General features: G+C 40.7%; 1 protein-coding gene across 3 annotated transcripts in view; it reads right to left on the bottom strand.

The window, feature by feature from the left end:
• USP22 (ubiquitin specific peptidase 22) overlaps positions 1-14,157 on the bottom strand; it is a 95,676-nt gene that overhangs the window by 23,237 nt on the left and 58,282 nt on the right. For all 3 annotated transcript variants that reach the window (XM_027656514.1, XM_027656513.1, XM_027656515.1), the window contains one exon: positions 1,767-1,936. In XM_027656514.1, coding sequence (XP_027512315.1) covers positions 1,767-1,936 — 170 coding nt within the window. The remainder of the gene's footprint in view (positions 1-1,766; positions 1,937-14,157) is intronic.

The following is a 14,157-nucleotide window of genomic DNA, read 5'->3' as shown; positions in this document are numbered from 1 at the left end:
TTACAACTGAAACTAATGCAAATGCTGCATTTAAGCCCCATTTTGGATAACAGCCTGTTCTTTGTTCCATGCTCATACTAACAAAAGCCATCCTAGGCCATCAACAGGGCTCCACACACAAAAATGGAAACAAAAATCATTACCTAGAGAGTCTTGATCTTTCCTCCAGCCTCTCAATCTGTAATGTAACACTCATTTCCCCTTTCCCAAGGGATTTTTTAAAAATGCGTGTGTGTAAACAGAGTGTGGTGATATTCATCAGCATGAGACCTTATATCACAACTTGATGAAAGGATATCAAGATTATAACAGTTCCTTTTTTTTTTTTAAATAAGCAAATAGGTTTCCATATTAACAGTGTAAGAAACTGGTATTTCTATACCACAGCAGATTTTTTTTTATCTAGGCATTGTGGTATTTCCCCATTTAACTGCACATCTGTTTTCAATAATCCTGCAGCTGCTACCTATTGGTCTGCCTGCCTTTTGTTTTTACCTCCTTTCCTGACAGACTTGGGAGCAACTGAAAAACAGAACAAAAAATAAGAAATAAAACATGCAACTAATGACTGATAAGCAGTGTGAAATGTTGCAAATTCCCTGCAGTGCTGAGTATGAGCAGAAAAGAACTTTCTACTCGAACAGCTAAGGGGGGGCTTTACCTTCCATGTGTGTTTAACTCACCTGCAGTGACCAAAAAGAATCATCTCTGGTGAAAAAGGCACGGGAGTAAAAACAAATTGAAAATCACAAGATAAAAGTAAAGCTATTTTAGGTTGGTTGAGGTTGTTAGAACAAATTTCCATGACAGCACATACACAGAAAACATGCTCTGTGTACAAACAGCTCCAGAATCCTAAATACTCCATGACAGCATGTACTAAAGCATTTTTTTGTTTGGTTTTTTTGTTTGGTTTTATTTTACTTACCAATTAAGCAGATAAAACACTGATGGAAAGGCACAGAACTGAATTTGTTTGCTTTTAAAGACATTTTAAAGCTAGAAGCCCACGTGTAGCCACAATCCTTACATTGCTAATGTGGAACTAAGAGAGTTAATAAAGCTCTTTGACTATTTTATTAAGGAAAAGCCTGTGCCTGTCTCATACAGCACAGACCAGACCTACAGAAAAAGACACACTGCAAAGCCAGTCACCTGGGTGGGAAAGGGAAAGAAGAGCAGCTTGTACAGGGAAAACACAAATTACAGCAACACATTCACTTTTCTACACTCCTTCCTGGCCATTACTGGGTTTGCACGGAAGAGGGGACAGCAAAGATGTTTCTGCCTGTGAGAAAGCACTGAATCAAGATCTTTAAAATATTCATACAGACCTACATAATCCAGTGCCTTAAACCACAAGGCTATATACTACTGCTTTATTCTCACTCCCATTATCACCCAAAGAGCCCGTGACATATTTTCCAGTTACAACTTGCACCTTTAATTAAAGCACACATTCAGCTTTAAGACTAAAGCCTTGCAGATCAGTCTCAGAAAGGCAGGCAGCACTGTAATTAATTCCAAAACCACCTTTGCCTAAACAAGGGTGACTTCAGAATAGGCCATGAAAGGCCATTAGTTTCCTTTTCAGCAGCTGGGTATTATTGACAGTAGGGTCTCAAACTTTACTGCTCTGTTTTGCTACACCTTGAGGGGAAAGGTGGACTTGCATTCCCTTAATATTTGCAAATGGAACACAATTCCTTTTGGGGGGAGAAATGGCACCTGTGGAAAGGTGATGCTTTGTGGCAAACAACACTCACCTCCTGAAAGAGTGTAGACATTTCACAGACCAGACATGAGCTGGGGCTTTGCATTTCACATTTGTGCCTGTCGGAGAGGAAGAAATCTCGCAGCAGTGGAGTGTGGGTAAGTGCCTGGACAATACAGTTCATAAAACATGTGTTCCCAAGATTGATTAGCCCTCGTAGACCTATAAAGACAGAAAAGGGGGAGGGGATGCATAAGCATTATCGAGGAAACAAAATGGTGTATTTGCATTTTTATATAGTTTTCACAATATTGCCACAGCTTTGCTGTAGATGCACAGCTCCAAGTACAGTTTTATACTGGTTTAGGGAGGCTATTGGGTTTGTTGTACTCAAGTCATGAGGAGCTGCAGAAGCTTTCTGAACTACACTAGGATTTGTTTCTTAAATTCTCAGAAGTAAGGAAACCCCAAAGTACACCACCACCAATAGCATTATTTTGCAAAGGCAGTTTTGCTACATGTCACCAAAATGTGTCCCTCCCCGAGCTGATACTGAAGTGCAATGACAACAACTGGTAAGTCACTACAGTAAGAGAACAATACATTTAAATAAATCAATAAGTAAGTTTTCAGATGGTTTAAAAAGGCTTTCCCTCATGCAGGCCATGAAGCCAGAATATGGTTTTTATAGTACTATAATGCAGTAATCATCTTTCTAAGACAGGCAGCAAAGGGAACAGCCCTGACAAACAGAGTCAGGCCGTGACATCCAATGCAGACTCAGAAGATCTTTGGTTTTTTTTTTTTTGATAAAACCCAAGATTGGAACAAAACCACCTTAAAAGAGAAAACTCTGAACAATACTAATTCCACACTTGTTTTAGGTAAATTAAACATTAATCTACAGCAGACATCAAAAAATTCGAGTTTGCATAAGAGGATTCATCACACCTTAAGTCAATGCTCAGTAATGCCCAGAGATGATTTCTTGTGCTTGGAAACCAAGATGCTTAAAGGAAAGCTCTTTTGTTGCACAACAGAAGAGAGGTTAGGAGTGGGGAAAGCTTTTCAGTCATTTGCAAAGTCTAAGTGAGAAAAAAAACATGCTCAAATCCTTGAGTATTCTTCCAAAATGTTAACATTATACCATACAGGAGTGCTAAATGAGAAGAGCATCAGGTGGACAAGAATGCTTATTTTTAATCAAAAACTTACTTTGAAATGAGATAAAAATGCATCAATAGATACAATTCTGGTATTGATTTAAAATTAACACAGTCCTCTCCTGCAATATAAATAGGATTACTACAGAAACATTGAAAGAAAAAACAGGATTACTTGACAGAGAACGAAGAATTTCCTTGTGGTTCCAAGAGGGAGAAAAAAAAATTATCAGCTGGCAGTGCTGTGGTAATTAGAACTAGTGCAGTTCCCTTGCAGTACAGCAGATAGTGCTCAAAGGGCTCTTTAGCATCCTGCAGCAGGAGGAGGTGTGGTCCAGTTGCTACGTTACCGAGGAGAATCAGCACTACATCAGCTTGAACTGCTCACTGAGCTGAAGGCACAGACAGAGCACTCCTAAATTTTTTTTCCTGATCTAATGCAACATCGACCTCCTCCCCACAGCTTCCTGTTCCTTCTGTTTACTCTCAGGACAAAGTTTCTCATTATATTTCAGAGACTTCTACTGGGCAGCAGCTTATTGCAATTATTCGCTTTATTTTCATGCTGGGAGGCAATAAGTGTGTGCACAACATTAGCAGAGTGTTAAATAGTTAATTTGTTGGAGCAGCTTGAAATATGGTGTGAGGCTTCAGCTTGGTACACAATCCTATTTCAGTGCCCAGTCTGGTCTCTGCAAACAACATCTCAACAGGAGGGTGTTCGTGCTGTGTGAGTGGAGAAACGTTTGGTCGGTACCTCTTGCCTACCTCTCCCCTGTTTTTTTTTTTGCCATTTAAAATTGAGTGGTTTTATTTAAATCACAGGCTGTGCACACAGAAGGCTGGAAGGCTCCCTCACATGCAGGGTATTTCGGGAAGCAGAAGAGTCTCTCCCTATTTCTCCCTCTGGTTAGAACCAGATTTCCAACTCAGCCTGTTCAGCACACAAAACTAGTGGAAAACCAGCAGTAAATCTAGAGATTCACCCTAGAACTTTTCTTTTTGGTAGCTAATAGAGCAGTCACAAAAGCAAACACATAAAGGCAGCTTTTTGGAATCATTTATTAAGCATCATTTATTACATGCCTGTGGCTGGACCGCCTTTCCCTGTGACCACAAGAATCAAATCTTCCTCAAAGTTGTCACCAGAAGACAAGTTACAGGTGTCAAACTCAGAAGGCTCTTGGATTACTCTACTTGCTTGGTGTCAGTTTTTCATGGATCTAAATGGAGTGATTCATGTGCTATGACTTCACTTGAGTGAACCGAGACAAAGCAACCTGCAAAACAGACAAGGCTGAAACGTGAATACTCCAAACCCTCATAAAAACCAGAAAGTGGTGATTTGTAGCAAAACATGAGAACTTACTTGGTTGAAATGGGAAAAAGTAAAAGGAGCACACATCAATCTTATCCTTGTGGGAGCAATGACTGCAGCTGCTATACTGTCTCAAACTGATGTTTGAAATAAAACAGGTACGAGGCACTGAACTACAGCCCAGGTACTGAGTAACTAATTGCAGCACATTGGAAAATATCAAAATTTGATGTACCTAAACTAAAAGAGCTGACAGAACTCAGAACAACACATCCTGTTGTGTTTAACTTTTATGGGAAAAAATGAGTTTTACTGGAAAGAAAAACAGCTAAAAATTTAAGCCTATACAGCATTCTGGTCAATAATACATTAAGAATTGAAAAGATTTGTGCCTGCCACACCTATTCCCTGCCCATTAATAAAGCCTGGCAATGTTCAGCTGCACTAGTCAAGCATTGCAACATGTGGGTCATAAATCAACAGAAAAAAAATATGCCAAAACCTCACATGCAGCAGTTCACTCCTGCCAGCACCAGCAGCGGTCTCCAGCAGCATCTAATCAGTGGACAGTATTTGTAGAGAGGAGTGACTGTCTAGGAATTGCCAAGAGGATCCAACCTCTAGTAATAATAAAGCTCTGGTATTTTGCAAAGTTCTGCTGTGCTTCATAGCATGATCTTTATTTCTGCTTCTTACAAACTGCTTCTGAAATGAGCAAAAGGAACCAGTGAGATTCTTAAAATATCCTACAAGCAGATGTGTGTCCTTGTGATAAGCAGTTAACAGAAAAGCAGTTTTACTTCTGAACCCTGCTGATGTAAATGTAAATATCAGAATAAATGAAATTTCCTTTAATCATAACACATGGAGCACAACCACTGCCCTTGTTCTGTCACAAGCTGGGCTGGCAGGGCTTAAGCACACAAGCAAGAAATCTACTTCTGCAATGCCTTGAGCACAGGGAAATCCACCTGGGAAATTCTTCATACATTTACTTTCAGGACTGGATTCTAAAGCAGCTGCCTTACCTTGGTCAGCTTCAGTTCTTCCACCTTCTTCCAGTAATGGTTCTGTTCTTCCCAATGCTCAAAGCAACAGATCTGCAGGACTGGGTAACAAGGCTTGTTGGGACACGGGGAGATCCAGAACACTGGTTCTGCCAGTCCACCCACGCAGGAGAGATGAAAAATCCAAGACAAGATAAGGAAATTCCACTTCTCTGTGAAATGCAACTGTACAGCTATTAAAGGTGGGGAAGCAGGGAAATGAGAGGACCACACATGAATACAAAATACAGTAAACCCAATCTTGCCCTCTTGGGAGAGGTTCTGTTTGTCTCTAAACCCAGGCTTCGTGCTGGGGTAGGAAAGACACCAAACAAGCCAGTCTAAACAAATGTTACCCCACAGAAACCTGTGATTTATTTGAACGAAGGTTCTGGAAGCAAGAACATTGGTCACTATATAATTCACCTTGGTGAGACAAGGAGATCATTCAGATGCACTGGAGAACAGCCAGTTTGAGATCCTTTATACATTAAGGACAGGTTGGCAACACCTTAGAGCAATTTTTGCCTCCTACCCCCAGTCCTCCCAGTCCCCCATCTGGTGTTGATGTTTCCCTGCAGCTCCATCAGACAGCATCACAAGTCAGTGCAAGCTGAGGAAGAGCTCACTGAAATATTTAGAGAGAGTTCAACATAACCCTTGGAAGCAAACAGTGTAGCAGAGCAATGATGATTTCTGGAATAATTTTGGGTTTTCATCCTATGTTCATCCAACAGGAATTGGCAACACCATCTAAGAGCATCTTTCTGAAAATGTATTTCAAGAGAGAACTGCCCTACTTCCTAGCACCTAAAACTAAACCCAAATTCTCCCTCAACTCTCAAGTTTCAGGTGCAGAACACACCAGACATGACCAGAATGGATCTGTTACAAACACTGGCCCAGCCAGAACAACACACTTCTGTTTCATCTGCACGCCAGGAGCAGCAGTTTTGCTAATGGGGTTAGTGACAGCAATTATTCTGAAAAGATAATCCCTTTTGAAATAATAATACAAAAATACTCATTTCAGACAGCAGCAGTATGCAGATATGTGAAATTACAAGTCCACACAGGAAAATGTATCACACTCCGTGACACCAGTGATCACATGAGATCAAAAAAAACCCAACCATGCAGTTTTGGGGAATTTATTTCCACACAACCTCAGCTGAGCATCCTTTCTCAGAGGCTAAAACCCACAGTAACTGCAGAAGTGGGAATGCTGAGTTGAATGTACCAGAACAGGTTTTTTCAGAGATTTTTTACAGAACATTTTTTACAAACTACATGATAACGCACTGAGGTATGAAATTATTTTGACAACAGTTTAAGAAAAAGCTCCAGAAATTTTTGCCACAGCCAAATTAAATGAAAACATTTCAACCACGTGATCTTAAAAACTAACTGAACAATTCAACATATCTACCTCCAGCAAACACAGAACATGCAATCTACCATAAAAATGAAAGTGATCCAGGAGGGGGGAGGAAAAACTCCTCACTAAACAAGAAAAGAGAGTAGGAAGGGACAATAAATATGTGGCTTTGGAAGACTAGACTAAAACAATTCAGTTAAATGAATGAAAAAGAAGTGGTGAGATCCAGATACATAAAAATAATGAATGAACCACAGGTGCTCCAGGAGCTTCCACAACAGCAAACCCAGTCACACTAAAGAGCAGCACAAAGGTGACAAGATCATCCCCCAGAGCAGTGCTGAGCAACAAGATCAGGACACCAAGGATGCAGCTCCAGGCTTCCTGCCATTGCATCTCCTTGTTGCCCTGACCCCCTCCCATCTCGCAGGGTTATCACTTCCACTGCCCACTGACACCCCCTTCCCAAGTCCCCAAGGGCATCCTGCTCTGTCCTGCAGTGGATCAGCACAAGGAGGTTACAACCATACTGCTTATACCACCCCCTTCCTTGGGATTTAAGGAATCTTAAATTAGCAGATAAGATGAGAGGCAACCGCTTGAAAAAACGTCCTCCAAACTAATTCATTGATTCACATTGGTAAAGCAGTAAATCATTTTTCAACAGAGTAGTTCTGACAGCAAGAGTAAGGAAGGGATTACATGACAGATCAAAGAAATTAAGATGAACACTCAGGGCAATAATCCTTCCTCTCTGAGTTACTGCTGAACCAGGTGAAAATGTGCTCAAGTTCCCCTGTGTTTATTCTTCTGACTTGACTCCTCTTCAGCTATTCAGGGCTGCCAGGTCAGTCACTGCTGTTTGAATCACTGCAAATCCCTTCCGAAACAAGCCCCCTTTCCTGAGCTGTAGCTCCCACCCCCAAGCTATTCCATCACCACCAGGCACAACCTGGAGAGTTTCACTCACTCTTCTGCCCTTCCTGACTTTTAAGCGAAGTCAAAAGTCAGAACAGAGTTCTAGAGCAGCATTTTTTAGCTTATAAGAAGAGATCTGTGATAATTTTCAATTCTTCTATATATCTTATTTTCTATGTATCTTATATATTAATATAAATATTTCACTATCATTCCATTACCTAAAAATACTTATTAAATATCCTGTTTATGTGTGTGTATCAAGATTCACAGACCACTGAATCCTGAAGTTTTGGGAGGATGACAGTGGACATTGAATTTAGGTAATATTGTTATACAAATTCGGATTTCTTTTTTCTGTTTTCACAAATATTTTCATTTGGCACTGACAGGAGTCAAATAAAAGCCAGCCCCTTCCATTCAGAAGCCCTGATAATAAAACTGATAATAAACACTGAGAACAGAACCAGCCAGCATAATACTATGAGGAACAACTCCTGTTAACAGAGAGAAAATAAATTATAGGACTATATTAGACACACTACATTATGCACTGCACTAAAAACTAGGAGTTTAGCAACCCCTACATAGCAGAAAGGCAATGACATCAGAAAGAGCTTTCTGGAAGAAAAAAAATCACAGGAAAATAAATATTTGCATTCTAAATGAAACCCCATCTTTAACTTTCCAATTTCTAGCATAAGGACTCTGGATCACTCAATTTTTTTCCATTACTACTGAAGTAACAGATTGCTCAACAGCAAAAAATTTGCTTATGTGTACAAAAGGAAACTGTCCTCGAGTTTGTTTCCAGTTGTAATCCTGGAGTCCAGAAGCTGCTACACAGGAGGGAAGAATATGGCACATAAACAGCAAAATCATTAACTATGGAAAGAAACAGAATATATAGTCATTATTCCTCCTGTATGTATCATCAGCACCAGACGACAAGGACTATTTATATGGATGAATCATCAAAACTCCAAGTTCTCACTCTTGGTATGTCACTGCTGTGCAGAGTAAGTGGAATTCATCCTCATTACTGACCTGTTTAACTATTAACACAACTTTACCCTGAGGCAAACACGGGTTGGTCAGTCCATTCAAAGAAATGACTCAGCACAATTTGCTTTAGAGCTGGTAAGTGACAACTCAAAACAAAACAAAAAATCAAACCAAAACAAACAAAAAAGGGGAAATATAGTCCATGCACTGAATGCACACTGGAACCTTAAGCAGATGCTTGTTTTTCTTAAGGTACTCACTCCTGAGCAACAGTGGTTTTTGCTTTTCTAAAAGAGAGTTAATCCCCCCCCCTCAGATTTTAAAGTGGTTCAAAAAATTCCAAAACAACACGGCAGTTCACATTTCCCAGTTTTGCTGTCTGTAAGAAAAATCTCACCTTAAGTGTTTTGACTTAAATCCAACACTTAAAAGCATGTTTAATTACTTTATTCAGGTTCACATGGAAACTTGAAGTCTTTTTTTTTTGGTAGTTTCTGGCATATTTGTGTGCAGCTGGGAAGTTCTGGAGTGACCTCAGCATTCACAGGAGACTTTCCAGATTTATCCTTTATGTTGTGTTAGGATTGCCATTCAGAAGTCAATGATTTTGTTCTTTTTCTTCATTAAAATTTATTCATAAATCCATGAAAAGTTACCACTAAGCAAGAACCCACCTACATTAGGTCGTCAGGATAACTGCACAAGGATGTTTGTAGCAGTTCAGCAGCAGAGATGAACACATTTTCTAGCATGTCTATGAGGAGGACCTAGTTCGTCCACACCACAATGAAAACAACAGCACTTACTGAGACACCAATAATGTTTTCCCAGCATTTAGTTTGTCCCCACCCCTCTTAGTTAACAGGGAATTGATTGTATTTGCTATTTTTATTCAATAGCTTGGTGACATCACACAACATACACTTAGAGAAGGGACAAACCACATCAAGACAGTGCAAATGTAATTGGAAGACAAAACAATAATTCAAGAGCAACTTGTTAAAGGGGAGAAACTATCTGAAATCAATTAAATTCAATAAGAACAATTGTGAAGTAGGAAACAAGAAAAATTAAGTGGACAAACACAAAAAAAAGAGCAATGGCTACAGCAACTCAGCCTAGACAACTTAATCTTGGGCTGTAGTTCAGAGACAAACAGCAGTTTGAAACTTAACAGGAACAGGAAAGCCTGGAGGTCATTATTCTGCTCTAGAGACAGGTAAACCTCAGCTGGATGATGTCTGGAATTGAGCACCCATTTTAAAAAGAAATCTACGCAAACTGGTGAGAAATCAAGAACATGAACGATAATGTGCATGGAGTTAATATTTGAGACTGGAGAAACAACTGAAGAACCCACTGGTTGAGTTAATTAATTAAAACCAGATAATGCTGGTGGAGGAACAGCCAGGCTGACAAATTTCAAGTATTTTACAGGCCATAGCAAAGAGGACTGTAATTAACTCTTGTGACCTACCAAAGCTATAATAAAAAAAGACTGAGCTCACAAGAAGTAAAATTTAATTAGATATTAAATATAATTGTCTCACTGTTAGAAAACATTGCAATAAGGGAGTTTGGGACTCCCAGTTGTTGGAGTGGTTCCAAAGGCAGCTCTGTGACCCTGACTCAGGGGAGATGTGTAACACTCCTTCCACTTTTTCACCCCGTGACTGCTCACACATTCAGATATTACTGACCCAAACCCCATGGACCAGCTCAGACAGGAGCAGGAAGGTGAGGGCATTTCCACACGACAGCCAAGCCCATCTGATGCCAACTCCACAGTGAAACATTTCACTCAGCCTGTCTGACAGAAAAAGCAGTCTCACCTTGGGGGGATGAGCTCACTGCTTGCACACAGCGATGAGGCTCTGACCCTCTGAGCAGGTTCACACAGCTCACCACGGGTCAGGACAGACGGACAGTGACAGAACCACAGGAACTCTCAGCCTCTCTCAAAAACTAACCCCCCTCCTCCCCTGTCCTGTAACAAACTCCCAGAGCAGGCAGGTACCCAGAAGCCCCAGGCTGGGCAGTGAAACAGGTGTGGCCCTTATTGCCACATGGCTCTGGAAACCAAAATTACCCACCCTGCTGCCACTTAGGAAGGGATGGAGAACAGGTAACATCTGCTGCCACAATGAGAGCTGCTAACTCTTCTAAATGCCATTTTTAGGCTACATAAGGATTCTGTATGAGCTTTTGCATTTGTGGCTCAATGTATCATTCACTCCATTGAGTAATGCAAAAAAAAGTCACAGGATAATGCTGAGGGATCGCCCGGATCTGGTATTTCAGTTCATTTCCTTGGTGTCATTTCAGTTCATTTCCTTTGTGTCATACCTGCCAGTGTGTGTCAAGAAAAATTTCAGTTTGCAGCTCTCAAGTGTGTTATAAATCAGTTCTGGAGGAGCTCAGCAGGGCCCCTGTGTTGTGCTGCACCTTCAGTTAAAACCCAACACTGAACCAAGGGTTTGGCATAGGAAATCTGTGTTTGTAGCTTATTTAAACAAAGAACTTCTAGTAATGACACAGAAATAACCAGCAACAAATGGAAATGAGACTCAAGAAAGGCTTAATTTTACCAGATATAGGAAGAAAATGACATCTCTAAGCAATGAGTACCAAAGGTGGCTTTACTACAGATCCCTCCACAGAGCAACAGCTGAGCCTTTCCACACATCCTACTTGGACAAGTATTATTGGAAGAACCTAAGGGAGAGTGACATCCTTGGAGCAAACAAATCAAACAAGTTACCCAGAGTATGATCAAACAGAAAAAGTGTATCATTTTATACCATTATTGCACAGATGAAACAAACCCCCAAGCCAGATGACTCCTGAGTGCACACAGTGTGCCAGACACACAAAGTACTCTCTATACTCTACTTACAGCATGTACATCTTTGAGCCAATTCCCAAACTAATGATGCCAAAACAGGAGCCATTCCAAGCCCAGAGGAGTTTCCATTCTTTGCCTTAGGGCACAGTTGTTTATGATTTCATTTACCTGTGGATGCTGTGTGTGTTCAGTGATGTGCAAACACCGTGTCCCCCTGATTCCTGGAGGAGTACTGACCAGTTAGGCTCATTTTTATTTCTTTTTCTCCATGCTCAGAGCACTTCAAATAAGGCAAGTGATCTCCTGGAACGGGTTGGGCACAGTAAACCAGGCTGTGAGGTTGCAGCTTCTCATTACTTTGCAGTGGCTGCACACTTGGGTTAAGACCAAGCACACAGATGAGGCAGGAGCACTTGATGTCCTTTAAGTTCTCCTCCTTCTGATTTGGTGGTAATTGGCTCCTTTGTGCACACCCTCAGCCTGGTAAAATGAGTCAGCATTCCTAAAATATCTGGCAATACAAACAAACAAACCTCTTAAGGTTAATTTTTCATATGGCCCATGTAAATAGAGGATCTGTTTCAAGCAATACAAGGGACTACAAGTGTCTCTTCCCTCTGAATTTAAATTAAAAAACATGCTTCCAAAACAAAAGTGAGGGGGTTTGACCAAACCCCTGAAAAGTATGTTGAATCTGCTACTAAAATCATAGGCAACAGCTACAGAAGATCTTGAGAGGTCACCTGGTCTAGCCCTCTATCTCAAAGCAAAATTAACACTACCTATATTATTCCTGACAAATGTTTCCCTGAATTGTTCTTAAAACTCTTCAGTGATGAGATCCTGCAATATTCCCTGATGCTCTTCTATTCTGAAGTGTTCCAGACTCATCTACGTAAACAAAGTAAGGCAGAGTTTAAGAACTGCAACAATATCAGTACAGAATATACACAGACACAATAAAATCCACAGATAAACTCCTCTACTAGCAATGTCAGACTTCTGAATTACAATAAATGTAATACTTCAAACAGCAATAGCTTTACAAAAGCTCCTAAAATGAGGGAGGAGACAACTTGCAGAAGATACTGGGGTATCACTGGTTTTCTCTATCTATATGAATTTACTGTCTCCCACAGCAAGCTTAAGTTTAAAATAAATGTGGGGGAGAGGGAATGGGGAGCTAAAGCAGGATCTCTGCATAGTGCAAGAATAGTTTAGAACATTTTGGTAAGTCACCTCTCAAGAAAAGGACCCAGGAGTACTCTGTAAATAAAGGCCTTTTTTCTTCAGGAGTATGAAAAGTGTCAGGTTTTATATCTGTAATTTCACATTTCAGCATTTTTACTGACCATCTGCATTGCTAAATTGTTTTTCTCTCTCAAGTGTCTCAAGAAGAAACCAATGCAGCATGTTCTCAAAGCCAGAGCTGTACAGTATGTAATCATCCACAGCAAGCATTTCTCTTTTTGATTCTCTCAGCTGAAATGAGAAAGGCTGAAAAAGACATTAAGTTCTGCAGCAGAACTTGTAGCAAATTTCTCTGAATTGGTATCTTGGCGTATCAAGACCCACTGAAGAAATTTTGCCTCTTGTGCTTCAACCTGCTGCAACTCTGTCAGGAAATCTGAGCAGTGAGTGAACACTGGGGAATGCACACACACAGTCTGGAGCTCAAGTTTTCAGAACAAGCAAGAGAAGAAAACATCTTTTATATATGGCACTGCACATGATCACATCTATTATTAAATATCAAAGCATTATCTGATCCCTGTAACATATAAGGATCAATTAGCTGGAGGACAAAGACAGAATCACAGAATCCTGGAATGGTTTGGGTTGGAAGGGACCTTAAAGATCACTCCTACCATGGGCATGGACCCCTTCAACTAGAGATGTGGAAACATGTAAGTCACATCAAGAGCTTGGGAAACAGAAAAGCACCTATTTCTGCACAGCACAAAACACAACATGAGATATCACATACAGCTGTATGCACTGCACAAAATGCCTTAACTACCAGAGAAACCAGAGCCCTCACAACTGTGGTGCTAATCAATCACTCGGATACACAGAGCTGAATGAATTTCAAGCTGAATAAAGTTATGGAGAAGCTCCTAAAGCAACCAGGTAACCAAATCAGGAGCTGCCCTGTCTCACACACCCTACACAAAGCAAAGTTCAGGACATTAAAGTCCGAAGAACCAGAGCATGAAACTAATGATTAATCTCATAACTGCTGGAAGGTCAGGGAGAACAGACATAAGACACCCAACATCAAAAAAAAATACCAGTAGCAGGCAAAGAAGAGCAACTGTGCTTGTCAAAGCGCCCGAATGATCGATCTGGAGCATTATGACACCGGCCTTTAAAAGCCAGTTACCCTGCAGACCCCTTTCAAGGTGTTTTCAAATGGCAAAGAAGCACCTTTATACAAAATAAAACACTTCAAAAGGTGGCACGGAATAAAATATTCTCTTTTCCCTCCCCCAAAGCAGCCAAACTTAAAAGCTCAGCGAGCTCTTGCGTGCTCTGCACAGAAGCAGAAGCCTTGCAGCGAGAGCCCTGTGCAGATGGCACCCGTAAGGAACAAGAGGTACTCCCACCAAACTGACAAAATAAAATTTCACACCCGCTGCCGTCCTTTCCCCCCAATATCACACCATATGCTGCCGACAAGTTTTCCCCCTTCCTCAAAACAGATTTCACAAATTAATAACTTAAGGAGCAGGCTAACCGCCAATGAAATTAAATGCATCCAAATATATTA

The sequence above is a fragment of the Corapipo altera genome, unplaced genomic scaffold (genome assembly GCF_003945725.1).
Source record: "Corapipo altera isolate COAL_440 unplaced genomic scaffold, ASM394572v1 104, whole genome shotgun sequence".
Classification (NCBI taxonomy): domain Eukaryota; kingdom Metazoa; phylum Chordata; class Aves; order Passeriformes; family Pipridae; genus Corapipo; species Corapipo altera.
Note: the sequence above shows the minus strand (reverse complement) of the source record. Positions and strands in the feature narration are given on the sequence as shown.